Source organism: Dendropsophus ebraccatus, chromosome 8 (assembly GCF_027789765.1).
Source record: "Dendropsophus ebraccatus isolate aDenEbr1 chromosome 8, aDenEbr1.pat, whole genome shotgun sequence".
Lineage (NCBI taxonomy): Eukaryota > Metazoa > Chordata > Amphibia > Anura > Hylidae > Dendropsophus > Dendropsophus ebraccatus.
The window spans coordinates 98,507,941-98,523,571 of NC_091461.1; the positions used below are offsets into that span (position 1 = coordinate 98,507,941).

At 48.7% G+C, this 15,631-nt stretch overlaps 1 protein-coding gene across 4 annotated transcripts in view; it reads left to right on the forward strand.

The window, feature by feature from the left end:
- Positions 1-15,631, forward strand: part of SLC6A9 (solute carrier family 6 member 9) — a 101,139-nt gene that overhangs the window by 78,545 nt on the left and 6,963 nt on the right. For 3 of the 4 annotated variants that reach the window (XM_069981172.1, XM_069981173.1, XM_069981174.1), the window contains 9 exons: positions 6,030-6,186; positions 7,269-7,400; positions 7,570-7,837; positions 9,397-9,529; positions 10,899-11,033; positions 12,006-12,109; positions 13,773-14,010; positions 14,106-14,240; positions 14,370-14,469. In XM_069981172.1, the coding sequence (XP_069837273.1) occupies positions 6,030-6,186; positions 7,269-7,400; positions 7,570-7,837; positions 9,397-9,529; positions 10,899-11,033; positions 12,006-12,109; positions 13,773-14,010; positions 14,106-14,240; positions 14,370-14,469 (1,402 nt within the window). Of the gene's footprint in view, positions 1-206; positions 276-6,029; positions 6,187-7,268; positions 7,401-7,569; positions 7,838-9,396; positions 9,530-10,898; positions 11,034-12,005; positions 12,110-13,772; positions 14,011-14,105; positions 14,241-14,369; positions 14,470-15,631 lie in introns of those variants that run through there. The other variant, XM_069981171.1, reaches the window with a different exon arrangement.

Consider the following 15,631-nt stretch of genomic DNA (forward strand, 5'->3'; position numbering starts at 1 on the left):
AGTATCTAAGCCCATATTTGTGATACCGTCTGCTGAGCTGCTGGATCTCATCCTGTTGTGTGTGATACTGTCCACTAAATTGCTGTATCCAAGCCTGTGATGTGTGATACATTCTCCACGATTTTGTAGCAGGCTCAGGATTATACATCACCTCACAAAAAGTCAGGGAAACTTCTGAAAAGCATAAGTCCCAGTGATATTCTGCCATAAAACTAGAAGCGGCAATGGCGGTTTCCTCATCTCACAACTTACTGAAACAAAAGCCAACACTGGCGGTGGGTATACCCTGACACATACAGAGAAACTGCTGCAGCCACCTGCAAGTCTCAGGACTCACCGCATATACCCGGATTTTCCGGCGTATAGACGACCCCTGACTTTTAAGCAGATTGTCAGGGGTTTGCCTTATACGCCGGAAAATGTTAACCCCTGCCTGACCGCAGCCCAGCTGTTGTGGTCAGGCAGGGGTTAACTGCAGCTAAATTTAAAAAAAACAACCTTAAGGGTATAAACCCACACACCGTATATGCAGCGTATTTACTGCTGCGATACGCAGCAAACTTGCAGCAGATTAGATCTAAATAACTGAACACAGCATCAAATCTGTACCAACAAATCTGCTGCGTATTTGTTGCGTATCTGCTGCGTATACGTGTGTGGGTTTATACCCTAAGGGTGCGTTCACACCTACAGGATCTGCAGCAGATTTGATGGTGCAGATTTGATGCTGTGTTTAGTTATTTAAATGAAATCTGCTGCGGATCTGCAGCAGAAAATCAGCCGCAGATCCTGTAGGTGTAAACGCACCATTGGGGTGCCTTCACGCGTACCGTATCGCTGCGTATTTAACGCTGCATATTTATCGTTGCATTTTTATCGCTGCGTGTTTGGTGCGATTTTTACATGCGAGTTTTGACTTTCATGTGAAAATCAAAACTCACATGTAAAAATCGCACCAAAAATGCAGCGTCAAATACGCAGCGATACGGTTTGTGTGAAGCTACCCTTAAAGTGACTGTACCACCAGGCCCAGGCTAAAGCACTGGAGGCGGCCAACCCATCCTTAGTGGGAGGAAACCCTAGCCCCTCTATGATAGGGTTCCATTGATTCCAACAGAGTCACGTCATGGAGGGGCTGGGGTTTCTTCCCACTAAGGATGGGTCGGCCCACCTTCAATGCTTCAGCATAGATCTGGTGGTACAGTCACTTTAACTCACCTGGGGCCCATTCCTGGCATTGGCGCGTCTGCAGCACCGTTTCCGGAGCAGGCAGCGTGACGTACACAGAGATCGCCGAACCTCTCCCGAGCAGTCGAGCGTCTCATCGGAGATCCTCGGCTGCCGGGAGAGCTTCAGGAGAATGAGAGAGGCTTTGGGAACTTCCAACGCCTCTCTCATTCTCCCGGGAGAGGTTTGGTGATCTCCGGCGCAGGTAGTGTTTGTCACACTGCCTGCGCTGCCAACGGTACAGGAGACACCAATGCCGGGAACAGGCCCCAGGTGAGTTAAATGTTCGGTTTTTTTTAAAGTAGTCGTCCCATACAGTGGGGATGCGGCCATTTTTGAGCCCCACCGTATGGAGCGACTGTACCCAGCGTATAAGACGACCCCCGACTTCTATGAAGATTTTTCAAGGTTAAAAAGTTGCCTTATATGCCAGAAAATACGGTACTCCATCGTACACATGATAAAAACCTGTTCTAAAGATAGATAGATATGTTTTAGGCTCAAACGTATAGTCCGAGAGAGGCTATTGCTAGTATAGGGACCATCTCTCGTGGTGAGACATTCTATTTGATTAAATGGTAAAAAAATTCTTTAGAACAGGTTTTTATCATGTGTATGACAGAGGGAGCGTATGTGGTGCTGACACTTGCAGGTTGCTGCAGCATTTTTTCTGTTTTTGTCTATTAGCCATTTTTTTGCTTTTTGGGTATTCTGGGGTATTATAAGCCTCTACACAGCGACTCCCATAGGTTTTCTATGGGATTTAGGACTAGAGAAAGTGCATTCCAATCCATGCATGCAAGTGCAGGTACCCCAGTGTCCAGCAACCGTTCCCTAATAATGCAACCTTGATGCGCTGGAGCATTGTTCATGCAGAGGCACAGTGACTGGATTACTGGTGTTATTCAGGTAATATGGGGTCTGTCACTGTACCGTTCACACAGTGTAGGGAAGTTCTGTATTTACTAGAGACACCTGCCCACACTGTTCCACAACCACCACCACTAGACACACCTGCCACACTGTAACACCACTACCACTAGACACACCTGCCCACACTGTAACACCACTACCACTAGACACACCTGCCACACTGTAACACCACTACCACTAGACACACCTGCCCACACTGTAACACCACTACCACTAGACACACCTGCCCACACTGTAACACCACTACCACTAGACACACCTGCCCACACTGTAACACCACCACTAGACACACCTGCCCACACTGTAATACTGCCACCACTAGACACACCTGCCCACACTGCAACACCACCACTAGACACACCTGCCCACACTGTAATACTGCCACCACTAGACACACCTGCCCACACCGTAACACCACCACTAGACACACCTTCCCACACTGTAACAGCACCACAGTCATCGTGCCTCTGCATGAACAACACAGCCACCTAATATTTTCATGGAGAACAATGCTCCAGCTCATCGGGGTTTCATCAGGGGGCTGCTGCTGGAGACTGGGGTACCTCACATGGAGCAGCCTGTGCATTCTCCAGACCTGAATCCCATAAAAAACCTATGGGATCAGCTAAATCGCTGCATAGAGGCTCCTAACTCTGCAGACGCTCAGTGTCCTTCAAGAAGAGTGTTATTCCATGCCTCAGCAGACAAAAAGGGCCATATTACACGGCCCGATCACTAATGTAAGTAAGCTAGATCAGCGCTCACTTACTGAGCCTTTTACACAGCTTGATAATTGTGCACTTAGGGACATATATATATATATATATATATATATATATATATATATATATACACACACACAGTGGTATCTTGGTTTAGGAGTAACTTGGATTAAAAGTGTTTTGGTTTAAGAGCAGTTTTTCAAAATTTTAACTTGATTTAAGAGCTCCCTGTACTGGGTGGGAAGGGGAGTGGAGGTGGGGCATGGTCTGCACAGGGTGGTCTACAGCACTGTACTCTGACCCAGGAAGTCTTCCTCACCTTCTAAATCACATCAGATCCATTTCAGGCTGGGGCTTGCATCAGGGGACAGGACTGTGGAGGTAATCTCTCCATAGCTGTAACCTCTCTCTCCCCCGACAGTGCTGCATGTATGTGCCCTGCTCATTACTTCATGCTCCCTGCAGTTTCTGTCAGCCCTTGTGTTTCCCATCCTCTCCATTCCTGCTATAATATGCCTGCACTCACACTCAGCTATACACACTGCTGCTATAATGTGCCTGCACTCACACTCAGCTATAAACACTACTGCTATAATGTTCCTGCACTCACACTCAGCCATTCACACTGCTGCTATAATCTTCCTGCACTTACATTCAGCAATTCACACTGCTATATAGAGAAGTTGCTGTCACTGTCCTCCTGCACAGCTCTGTGATTCTCACTTCCTGATTGGTCCATGCTGAACACCTCCCCCCCTTCCACATTGCGGTCATGTGACCACACAGACCTCTGACAGCAGCCCTGCTTCTCTATTCTAATCAAACCATTGTTAACAAATATATGTTCCTTAAAATCACTCTATTCCCATGCTTAAAGCGCTTTTATCTTTTGGTGTATGGGGCTGTCTGAGGTGTCATTTTTTGCGCTATGATGTGTACCTTCTATCGATACCTTGATTGCGCATATGCAACGTTTTGATCGCTTTTTATTGCAATTTTTCTGGATTTTATGTGATCAAAAATCTCTCATAGAACTCACTGCAGTGTTAGATTGCTTAGGGCTGCTGTAGCCAGAAGCAATCTATTGCCAAGCCGGGATCAGCGGCATACAGACCCTGAGGCACGGCCCGGGTAGGAAGAAGGGATCTCCCCCACTAGACACCAGGTATGGGCTGTAACGTTAGTTAGATGGAGCTGTCAGCTTTGACAGCTCCATCTAAGTAGCTAATTAGCCGGCTGCAGCGGCTAATGCGTGCGGTCCCTGGCTGTACAAAACGGCCGGGCGCTGCAGAGAGGGACAGCGCCGGGAGCCCTTTCTGCATCTCCTTCAGTGGCATGACGGGTTTACCCGTCATGCGTCGTTAAGGGGTTAAGTATTGTATTGCGTCCCCAAAAATTATACAAATCCCCAATATACACTTATTACGGGAAATGCTTATAAAGTGCTTTTTTCTCTGCACTTACTACTACATCAAGTCTTTACTTCTTGGATAAAATGGTGATGTCACTTCCTGGATAACATGGTGATGTCACTTCCTGGATAAAATATTGATGTCACGACCCAACTCCAAGAGCTGTGCGAGCTGTGGCTGCTGGAGAGGATGATGGCAGGGGGACACTGAGAGACACAGGGCACTGGAGGGACACTGAGCATCCCTCTGCCATCATCCTCGCCAGCAGCCCCAGCCCGCACAGCTCTGGGAGTCGGGTCATGACATCACCATTTTATCCAGGAAGTGACATCACCATGTTATCCCGGAAGTGACATCACCATGTTATCCCGGAAGTGACATCACCATGTTATCCAGGAAGTGAAGCCTTGATGCAGTAGTAAGTGCAGGGAAAAAAGCACTTTATAAGCATTTCCGGTAATAAGTGTATATTGGTGATTTGTATAACTTTTGGGGGGCAATATAATACTTACATTTTTGGCGGACTTCTCTTTTAAATGCCTCATGATATAATCTTACTGGAGCCGGAACTTTTTTTTTACATTTTCCATAAATTTCACTTGCAAGTCAAATATCCCTAACTTTTTGTGTGTGTTGTATCTACCTCTGTTGTGTAAAGTGATGGAGTCCTTGTGATCAGATACCCTCCTCTCGGTTAGTGATAGACGCTGCAGCCCAGGCAGTGTCAGGGTCCACTTAGCATCACTGGACCACAGCTCTTGTTTATGTAGAAGGGCTGCAGAGCGGCCATTGTGTGCCCAGAACCGTCAGCTGGTGGAATCTCGAATCCTGGAGGAACAATTGTGTTTGTACTCTACACAATAGACGTCTATGAAGGAGAAGGAGCTGCAGCCGACATGCGTCTTATCACATATCGAGTTACCAGAGCTGCACTCACTATTCTGCTGGTGGAGTCACTGTATACATATATTACATTACTGATCCTGAGTTACATCCTGTATTATACTCCAGAGCTGCACTCATTTTTCTGCCCAGGGGTTATCTTCTACAATGATCCTTCATTTGTTGTTATTATTAACCCTCTACTGTCTGCACTGCATCCCAGTCCAGTCTCTTGTGGTCGCCTGCTGAGGTCTCCGGTGATGAATCAGTCGCTGCCGGTCGGATGTGCTCTGGACTGGATAATTTTTGGCAGCTGAGGTGGTGTCTGGCGCCAGGTCCGGGGCTCATTATAATTGGTGACCATCCCGTCTGACCTGGGATTATCTTCTGTAATCCTCACTACCCCTCTGACAAACACGCTGTGCCACATCGCCCCCCACCCCTGTGTCACCCAAAAAAACTAAATATTGGGGCTCATAGAGTTATATAACTAAAGTTTAATGACCATGTGGTAAGGAGCTCTGCAGTTTTACTTCTACTGACATTCAGACTGTGCTTGCTGTCAGTGAATGGAGACTTGTTTATTAATTACGATGGCTGCAAAACCTTCCTAATCATGTCCAGCTGACACACTGTAACAAGCTCTGCACCTGTGTGACAAGGACCAGGTCAGGAGAGGAGAGGCTTGTGCTGCTGCAGGGATAGAGAGGCGAGCCCATTAGAGCCAGCAGAGTGTACAGTGCAATTAATAGGGAAAAACACTTGTTCTGTGTAGAGGGTGATTGCTCAGAGTTATAGTCCTCTCATGTTATGTGACCATCATGACATTAATCGCTTGGCTACTCCCTTACAGAATGGCGCAGTGCCCGGCGAAGCCTCCAAGAGAGACGAGAATGTGAAGAGGGGAAACTGGGGTAACCAGATCGAGTTTGTCCTGACCAGTGTGGGCTATGCTGTGGGCCTGGGCAATGTCTGGAGGTTCCCGTATCTCTGTTACCGGAATGGAGGAGGTAAGTGATAAATGGAATAGAAACTCACCACACTGGTCTCCAGATATCATTTATACAGGAGGTGATATCACTGCTCTCCACATATATTATACAGGAGGTGACATCACTGCTCTCCACATATATTATACAGGAGGTGACATCACTGCTCTCCACATATATTATACAGGAGGTGACATCACGGCTCTCCACATATATTATACAGGAGGTGACATCACTGCTCTCCACATATATTATACAGGAGGTGACATCACTGCTCTCCACATATATTATACAGGAGGTGACATCACTGCTCTCCACATATATTATACAGGAGGTGACATCACTGCTCTCCACATATATTATACAGGAGGTGACATCACTGCTCTCCACATATATTATACAGGAGGTGACATCACCGCTCTCCACATATATTATACAGGAGGTGACATCACTGTTCTCCACATATATTATACAGGAGGTGACATCACGGCTCTCCACATATATTATACAGGAAGTGACATCACCGCTCTCCACATATATTATACAGGAGGTGACATCACGGCTCTCCACATATATTATACAGGAAGTGACATCACCGCTCTCCACATATATTATACAGGAGGTGACATCACCGCTCTCCACATATATTATACAGGAGGTGACATCACTGCTCTCCACATATATTATACAGGAGGTGACATCACTGTTCTCCACATATATAATACAGGAGGGGACATCACGGCTCTCCACATATATTATACAGGAGGTGACATCACTGCTCTCCACATATATTATACAGGAGGTGACATCACTGCTCTCCACATATATTATACAGGAGGTGACATCACTGCTCTCCACATATATTATACAGGAGGTGACATCACGGCTCTCCACATATATTATACAGGAGTTGACATCAATGTTCTCCACATATATTATACAGGAGGGGACATCACTGCTCTCCACATATATTATACAGGAGGTGACATCACGGCTCTCCACATATATTATACAGGAGGTGACATCACTGCTCTCCACATATATTATACAGGAGGTGACATCACGGCTCTGCAGATATAATTTTGCTCTTCTCTGCTCCTCAGGCGCCTTTATGTTCCCATACTTCATCATGTTGGTGTTTTGCGGGATACCACTCTTCTTCATGGAGCTGTCATTCGGACAGTTTGCCAGTCAGGGATGCCTTGGGGTGTGGCGTGTCAGCCCCATGTTTAAAGGTATAAAAGCTTGGTTATTTGGGGAGGTTATTCTGCTGTGCTTTTGCTGCTGCCTCTGTGATATAGATTCCCTGTATTGGTGTTATGGATATTTCTGCTGTTTACATTGTATAATATGTGTTGTGCTCCTCACTGTATCACCCATCTCTGTCTGTTGTGTCTCCTCCAGGTGTGGGCTACGGGATGATGGTGGTCTCCACATATATCGGTATTTATTACAATGTGGTCATCTGTATCGCCTTTTATTACTTCTTTGCGTCTATGACGCGGGTCCTGCCCTGGACATACTGCAATAACCCCTGGAACACGGACAACTGTGTCGGCGTCCTGAGCCCCTCCACCAACAGCAGCTTCAACCTCAGCTCCCACCAAGACGTCTTCTCAGAGCTTCTAAACCAAACTGGAAAGAGGACGAGTCCCAGTGAGGAGTACTGGAGGTAGGCGGGGTAGCATCTACACCTAACATCACTGGTCTAGACTGATACACTGTGACAAACCCTCCAGCAGGGAAAAGTATGAGGACAGGACAGAATGTTGAACGAATGTTTCCATTTAGTGACAGTGAGCAGAGATCTTGAAAATTGTCACGATCTGAAATGCAGCCTCACAGCTGAGGGTTTGTTACAGTTGTATCTGGTCTAAATAGTGTTCTGTCTATTAAATTGTCTGGAATCTGGACTGATGCATTGCAACAAACCCTCAGCACAGGAGAGAGATTTGCGCTGCTGATGTTTAGCTCACAGAGCAATTTCTAGACCAGTGGTCCCACAACGACTACTTCCAGATGACCTGACAACCAGCTGGTTGTAGTTTTGCAATAAGTTGTAAGTTTTTTGCAGCAGTTTTGCCACAGCGTGCTGGGAGTTTTAGTTTTGCAGCAGCTATAGAGGCACAGGTTGGGGATCAGTGGTCCAGACTGATGCATTGTAACAAACCCTAAGTTGTGGGAAGTATGAGGTCAGGACAGGTGTTCAACCTCTGAATGTTGTCATTCACTGACAGCAAACAGATGCTGACCGTTGTGAAGAATGGAGCGCTGCAGTGCCCTCTGACATTGTACTTCTTTCTGGCAGGCAGTGGGTGAGGAACGTGACAGTAGGTGTTGCCGCGGTGCTCAGCGACTGTTCATTGTCCTGCTCTTGCTTCCTTGAATTGTACGGAATGAGGTGGCCATTGTGTCACTGTGCGCCTCGGCTGGCGCCCCCGATCCCGCTCCGTAGATAAGAGGAGTATTTTTAACCATTGCAGAGCCTGATAGGAGTTGTAGTGTAGAGCATGGCATACAATGCGGGAGGTGGTAGTACTCTGTGCTGAGCTGTGCCCCGCTCTGATGCCATTGTCTATACAGGAAACACTGACAATGCCAACGCTTCCTGGAGGGACGGAGAACATGACGAGACCCCCAGACACGCAGCTGAGGCCCTCAGGAAGCGACCGCCTCAGGGCATTGTCTGCAGGGTGCGGGGTGCCTCACGTCTAATGGACCTGCATTGTCTGCTCAGCGGCTCCAAACATCAGTAGCAGATATCCCAACAGACCCCCAGTGTCTCCAAGAATCTGTGATATCTGCACTTGGGAAAGCTGGGTGACAACCCATCCCCACTGGGCTGTCCCTGAGTAACATGGCCACCATTATAGCTCAAATCAGGTCATCACCAATACCCTGCTGTCTCTGAGTATCATAGCCGCCCTCACACTTCTCCTCAGGTTGTCACCCATCCCTGAGTAACATGGCAGCTTTCACCTCACACCACCACATGTCCCAGGCTTCTGACCGGTAATCTGGGGTTATCCTCCACAGCATCAGGAGTCCGTTAAGGCAGGTTGCGGCTATTATACCGTCACATATTTTGCCCCCATGGGGTTTGTGATTTTGTGCTCAGGATCCTGGTGGTTTTGCACTGCAACAGAATCTGTTATCTGCTATACAAATAAATATTATTATTATCATTATTAGTACGATGTCACTCATGTTGTACTTCTCACCATGTTGCAGGCGTTACGTGCTACGGTTGTCAGATGACATCGGGAACTTGGGGGAGGTTCGACTGCCGATCCTCGGATGTCTTGCGCTGTCCTGGGTTGTTGTGTTTCTCTGTCTCATTAGAGGCGTAAAATCCTCTGGAAAGGTGAGTTACCCCAACTACTCACAACCAATATTCTCAATTGTGCCTTGTGCCTCCTCGCACTCTGGTGCTTCGTACCTCCCTGCATTACCAAACCTGATCCCTCCCTGCACTCTGGGGCCTTATGCCTCCCTGCACTCCCAGACCTGATCCCTCCCTGCACTCTGGTGCTTCGTACCTCCCTGCATTCCCGGACCTGATTCCTCCCTGCACTCTGGGGCCTGGTATCTCCGTGCACTCTGGGGCCTGGTATCTCCGTGCACTCTGGGGCCTGGTATCTCCGTGCACTCTGGTGCCTGGTACCTCCCTGCAGTCTGGTGCCTGGAACCTCCCTGCAGTCTGGGGCCTGGTACCTCTGCGCTCCCAGACCTGATTCCTCCCTGCACTCTGTGGCCTGGTATCTCCGTGCACTCTGGTGCCTGGTACCTCCCTGCAGTCTGGTGCCTGGAACCTCCCTGCAGTCTGGGGCCTGGTACCTCTGCGCTCCCAGACCTGATTCCTCCCTGCACTCTGGGACCTAGTACCTCCCTGCACCCCCAAACCTGGTAACTCCCTGCACTCTGGTGCTTCGTACCTCCCTGCATTCCCGGACCTGATTCCTCCCTGCAGTCTGGTGCCTGGTACCTCCGTGCACTCTGGTGCCTGGTATCTCCCTGCAGTCTGGTGCCTGGTACCTCCCTGCACTCTGGGGCCTGGTACCTCCCTGCACTCTGGGGCCTGGTACCTCCCTGCACTTTGGTGCCTGGTACCTCCCTGCACTCTGGGGCCTCGTACCTCCCTGCACTCTGGGGCCTCGTACCTCCCTGCACTCTGGGGCCTCGTACCTCCCTGCACTCTGGGGCCTCGTACCTCCCTGCACTCTGGGGCCTCGTACCTCCCTGCACTCTGGGGCCTAGTACCTCCCTGCACCCCCAAACCTGGTAACTCCCTGCACTCTGGGGCATGGTACCTCCCTGCACTCCCAGACCTGATCCCTCCATGCACTCTGGGGCCTGGTACCTCCCTGCACTCCCAAACCTGGTAACTCCCTGCACTCTGGGACCTCGTACCTCCCTGCACTCTGGGGCCTAGTACCTCCCTGCACTCCCAAACCTGGTAACTCCCTGCACTCTGGGGCCTCGTACGTCTCTGCGCTCCCAGACCTGATTCCTCCCTGCACTCTGGGGCCTAGTACCTCCCTGCACCCCCAAACCTGGTAACTCCCTGCACTCTGGGGTATGGTACCTCCCTGCACTCCTAGACCTGATCCCTCCCTGGACTCTGGCGCCTGGTATTTCCCTGCATTCTGGTGCCTGGTACCTCCCAGCAACAGGTGCCTGATACCTTCCTGCAGTCCAGTGCCTCATACCTCTGACATCTTCTCTTCCCCCAGGTGGTTTACTTCACAGCCACGTTCCCCTATGTGGTCCTCACCATCCTCTTTGTGCGGGGGATCACCCTGGAGGGGGCGGTGGATGGCATCATGTATTACCTGACTCCGCAGTGGGACAAGATCCTGGACGCCAAGGTGAGTTGCGGATTATAGCGCATAATCAGGGATTAACGTCGGATGATTTTTGGGGTTCTGGTCCTGGGTAGTACACCAAATATAACTTGGAGGGGACTTGTGACCACAGAGATCCTCATGACGCAGCCATCAGATGCACACAAGGAGGATGTTGGAAGTTATTGCTTATATGACTAGATGCATACTCTTGTGTTATTGGTGCTGCAGCTCCACCTAGTGACCAGACAGTGGTGCAGCACCTGAGCCGGCAAGCCTGTAATCAGAGAGGATGCCGATGCCACACTCCTCAGCACTGACAGTCGCCAGGAGATGCAGAACAAATACATGGCTCGTCTATTATCATCACTTGAGACCAGACTCAACATACAATCCTACAGACAGTCAGGATCTGCTGCACATGGAAATTACTAAATGAGCAACCAATAGAAGTCACCATTTCACTGGTAAAACCCCAGTATTACAGAGGTGCCTGCAGTGATCGGCTGTATAGTAGCCTCTCTCTGCGGTATAGTGTGATACTACATGTCCTGTACTGCTCTTTACCTGTGCTTGGACTGGCTGCTCCTTTGGGAACCAGGTGAGGGCGGCTTCATTTTATTTTCCTGGGACCCTGTGTGATCTGTACAGGACCCTGAAAATGCTCAGGCCCTCTATATAGAAAGTAAAGGCCCTATTACATAAAGCGATTATCAGCATATTTGGCCGATCATAATCGCTTTGTGTAATAAAAGGCAACGCTCAGCCAACATGCACGATGTTGGCTGATTTTTGTCTTTCAACATGAAAGACCAGCGATCCAGATATCAACAATCTGCTGTTGTCGCTCTGGGCAATAGTACTGGCAGCAGCAGACCGCCGCTATTTTATATGTGCTGCCCGGACGATTTAATGATCGCACAAATTATTATTGGTACTTGAGGGACCACTGTTTAACCATTGCTCCTCATTGGGTCCTATTTTGTGTTTCTGCAGGTTTGGGGGGATGCAGCTTCCCAGATCTTTTACTCATTAGGATGCGCGTGGGGAGGACTGATTACTATGGCGTCTTACAACAAATTCCACAACAACTGTTACAGGTATGAAAGCTGCAGCTTCCCTCCCTCCCTGTCTCTTTGTGGAATGCTGCTAAAGGGGAATTGGATGTAGCTGCAGCTTCTCTCTATGTGGGTCTGTAAGGCTGGGTTCACACTGCGTTTTCAGCATCCGTTTAACGGATCCGTTTTTTTTAACGGTCAAAAAAGTAGTGTCAACATTACTTTATTGTGCGTCAAAAAAAACACATCCGTTTTGATCCGTTTTTTTTTATAATAGAAGTCAATGGAAAAACGGATCAAAAATGGATGCACACAAATGCATCCGTTTTTTGCAATCCGTTTTTTGCAAAAAACGGATCCGTTAAACGGATGCTGAAAACGCAGTGTGAACCTAGCCTAAGGCTGCTGGGGGGTGGGGGGGTGTATCATCATCCTCTCTTTCTCTGTTTTTGAGGATGTATGCTGTAATTGGGGAGGGAGGTGTAGCATCTTCTCTCCTTCAGTCTTTGAGGCTGCATGCTGTAATTAATTGGGGAGGGCAGCGTAGCTGCATTCTCTCTCTCTCTTTGAGGCTGTATGCTGTGATTGATTGGGGAGGGCAGTGTAGCTGCATCTTCTCTCTCACTCTGTTTTTGAGGCTGCATGCTGTGATTGGGGAGGGTGGTGTAGGTGCATCTTCTCTCTCTCTCTCTCTCTCTCTCTCTTTGAGGCTGTATGCTTTAATTGAGGAGGGAAGTGTAGCTGCATCCTCTCTTTCTCTCTCTCTGTCTTTGAAGCTGCATGCTGTTATTGGGGAGGGCAGTTTAGCTGCATCTTCTCTCTATTTCTCTCTCCTTCTCTCTCTGTATTTGAGGTTTCATGCTGTGATTGGGGAGGGGGCTGTAGCTGCAGCTTCTCTCTCTGTGTGGCTGCATGCTGTGATTGGGGAGGGTGGTGTAGCTGCATCTTCTCTCTCTCTCTTTCTGTCTTTGAGGCTGCATGCTGTGATTGGGCAGGGCAGTGTAGCTTCATATCTCTCTCTGTCTTTGGGGCTGCATGCTGTGATTGGGGAGAGTGGTGTAGCTGCATCTTCTCTCTCTCTCTTTCTGTCTTTGAGGCTGCATGCTGTGATTGGGCAGGGCAGTGTAGCTTCTTATCTCTCTCTGTCTTTGTGGCTGCATGCTGTGATTGGGGAGGGTGGTGTAGCTGCATCTTCTCTCTCTCTCTTTCTGTCTTTGAGGCTGCATGCTGTGATTGGGCAGGGCAGTGTAGCTTCATATCTCTCTCTGTCTTTGGGGCTGCATGCTGTGATTGGGCAGGGCAGTGTAGCTTCATATCTCTCTCTGTCTTTGGGGCTGCATGCTGTGATTGGGGAGAGTGGTGTAGCTGCATCTTCTCTCTCTCTCTTTCTGTCTTTGAGGCTGCATGCTGTGATTGGGCAGGGCAGTGTAGCTTCATATCTCTCTCTGTCTTTGGGGCTGCATGCTGTGATTGGGGAGGGTGGTGTAGCTGCAGCTTCTCTCTCTCTCTGTATTTGAGGCTTCATGATGTGATTGGGGAGGGGGCTCTAGCTGCAGCTTCTCTCTCTGTGTGGCTGCATACTGAGACTGGGGAGGTTGAGCCTATTGCTCTCTATGCCAAGGCTCCTGTTCAGGAGTGGATTCATGTTTTGGTTGGGTTTGGATCCCGTGCGTTTCACTGACTTTCAGCTCCCATTGTCTTCCAGGGACAGTATCATCATCAGCATCACCAATTGCGCCACCAGTGTCTACGCTGGATTTGTTATATTCTCCATTCTGGGCTTCATGGCGAATCACCTGGGGGTAGATGTTTCCAAAGTGGCCGACCATGGTCCTGGCCTGGCCTTTGTGGCGTATCCAGAAGCCCTGACCTTACTGCCGATATCGCCACTGTGGTCCATACTGTTCTTCTTCATGCTTATCCTTCTGGGGCTTGGAACGCAGGTAATCGCCACCTCATCCGTTACTAATAATCTGATGCTCATTGAGGCTCGTCTGTCTGTGGGTTAACCGTATCCTGACTCTCCTGTTGCTTATAGTTCTGTCTGCTGGAGACTTTGGTCACCGCCATCGTAGATGAGATTGGAAATGATTGGATCATCCGATGGAAGACAGTTGTGACACTTGGGGTGGCCGTGGTTGGTTTCCTGCTGGGAGTGCCTCTTACAACTCAGGTGAGGCCCCTGTGTTATATGCTTATAAAGGTCCTGCAGGTGGTCAGGTGTTGGCAAATTGCCCTGTAAGCAGCACATAGGCGATGATGGGAGTATTCAATGACCGCGGCTTTCTCCTCCACTCTCCAGGCTGGCATCTACTGGCTGCTGCTGATGGATAACTACGCCGCCAGCTTCTCCCTAGTGATCATCTCCTGCATCATGTGCGTCGCCATTATGTACATTTATGGTGAGTGAGTCCCTGCTGGTATATATATCGATTGCCTTATTGTCTCCAGTATATACTCACCTGTAACATACATGTTTCCACTCTTAAAGGCCTGGTGCAGCCTCAGGTTTATATAGATTGCCAGGTGACTGGATCATTATGAATAAACCTAATCACTGGATCAATTAAAAGTTATACAACTTTGTAATGTACTATGTGATTCAATTCATCACAATATCCAAGTCCTTTACTGTCATGTGATGGAGCGCAGTGTTCTATCAGTCATGTGATGGAGCGCAGTGTTCTATCAGTCATGTGATGGAGCGCAGTGTTCTATCAGTCATGTGATGGAGTGCAGTGTTCTATCAGTCATGTGATGAAGCGCAGTGTTCTATCAGTCATGTGATGGAGTGCAGTGTTCTATCAGTCATGTGATGGAGCGCAGTGTTCTATCAGTCATGTGATGGAGCGCAGTGTTCTATCAGTCATGTGATGGAGTGCAGTGTTCTATCAGTCATGTGATGGAGCGCAGTGTTCTATCAGTCATGTGATGGAGTGCAGTGTTCTATCAGTCATGTGATGAAGGGCAGTGTTCTATCAGTCATGTGATGGAGTGCAGTGTTCTATCAGTCATGTGATGGAGCGCAGTGTTCTATCAGTCATGTGATGGAGCGCAGTGTTCTATCAGTCATGTGATGGAGCGCAGTGTTCTATCAGTCATGTGATGGAGCGCAGTGTTCGATCAGTCATGTGATGGAGCACAGTGTTCTATCAGTCATGTGATGGAGTGCAGTGTTCTATCAGTCATGTGATGGAGCGCAGTGTTCTATCAGTCATGTGAGTAAGCGCAGTGTTCTATCAGTCATGTGAGTAAGCGCAGTGTTTTATCAGTCATGTGATGGAGCGCAGTGTTCGATCAGTCATGTGATGGAGCACAGTGTTCTATCAGTCATGTGAGTAAGCCATGTGAGTAAGCGCAGTGTTCTATCAGTCATGTGAGTAAGCGCAGTGTTTTATCAGTCATGTGATGGAGCACAGTGTTCTATCAGTCATGTGAGTAAGCGCAGTGTTCTATCAGTCATGTGAGTAAGCGCAGTGTTTTATCAGTCATGTGATGGAGTGCAGTGTTCTATCAGTCATGTGATGGAGCGCAGTGTTCTATCAGTCATGTGAGTAAGCGCAG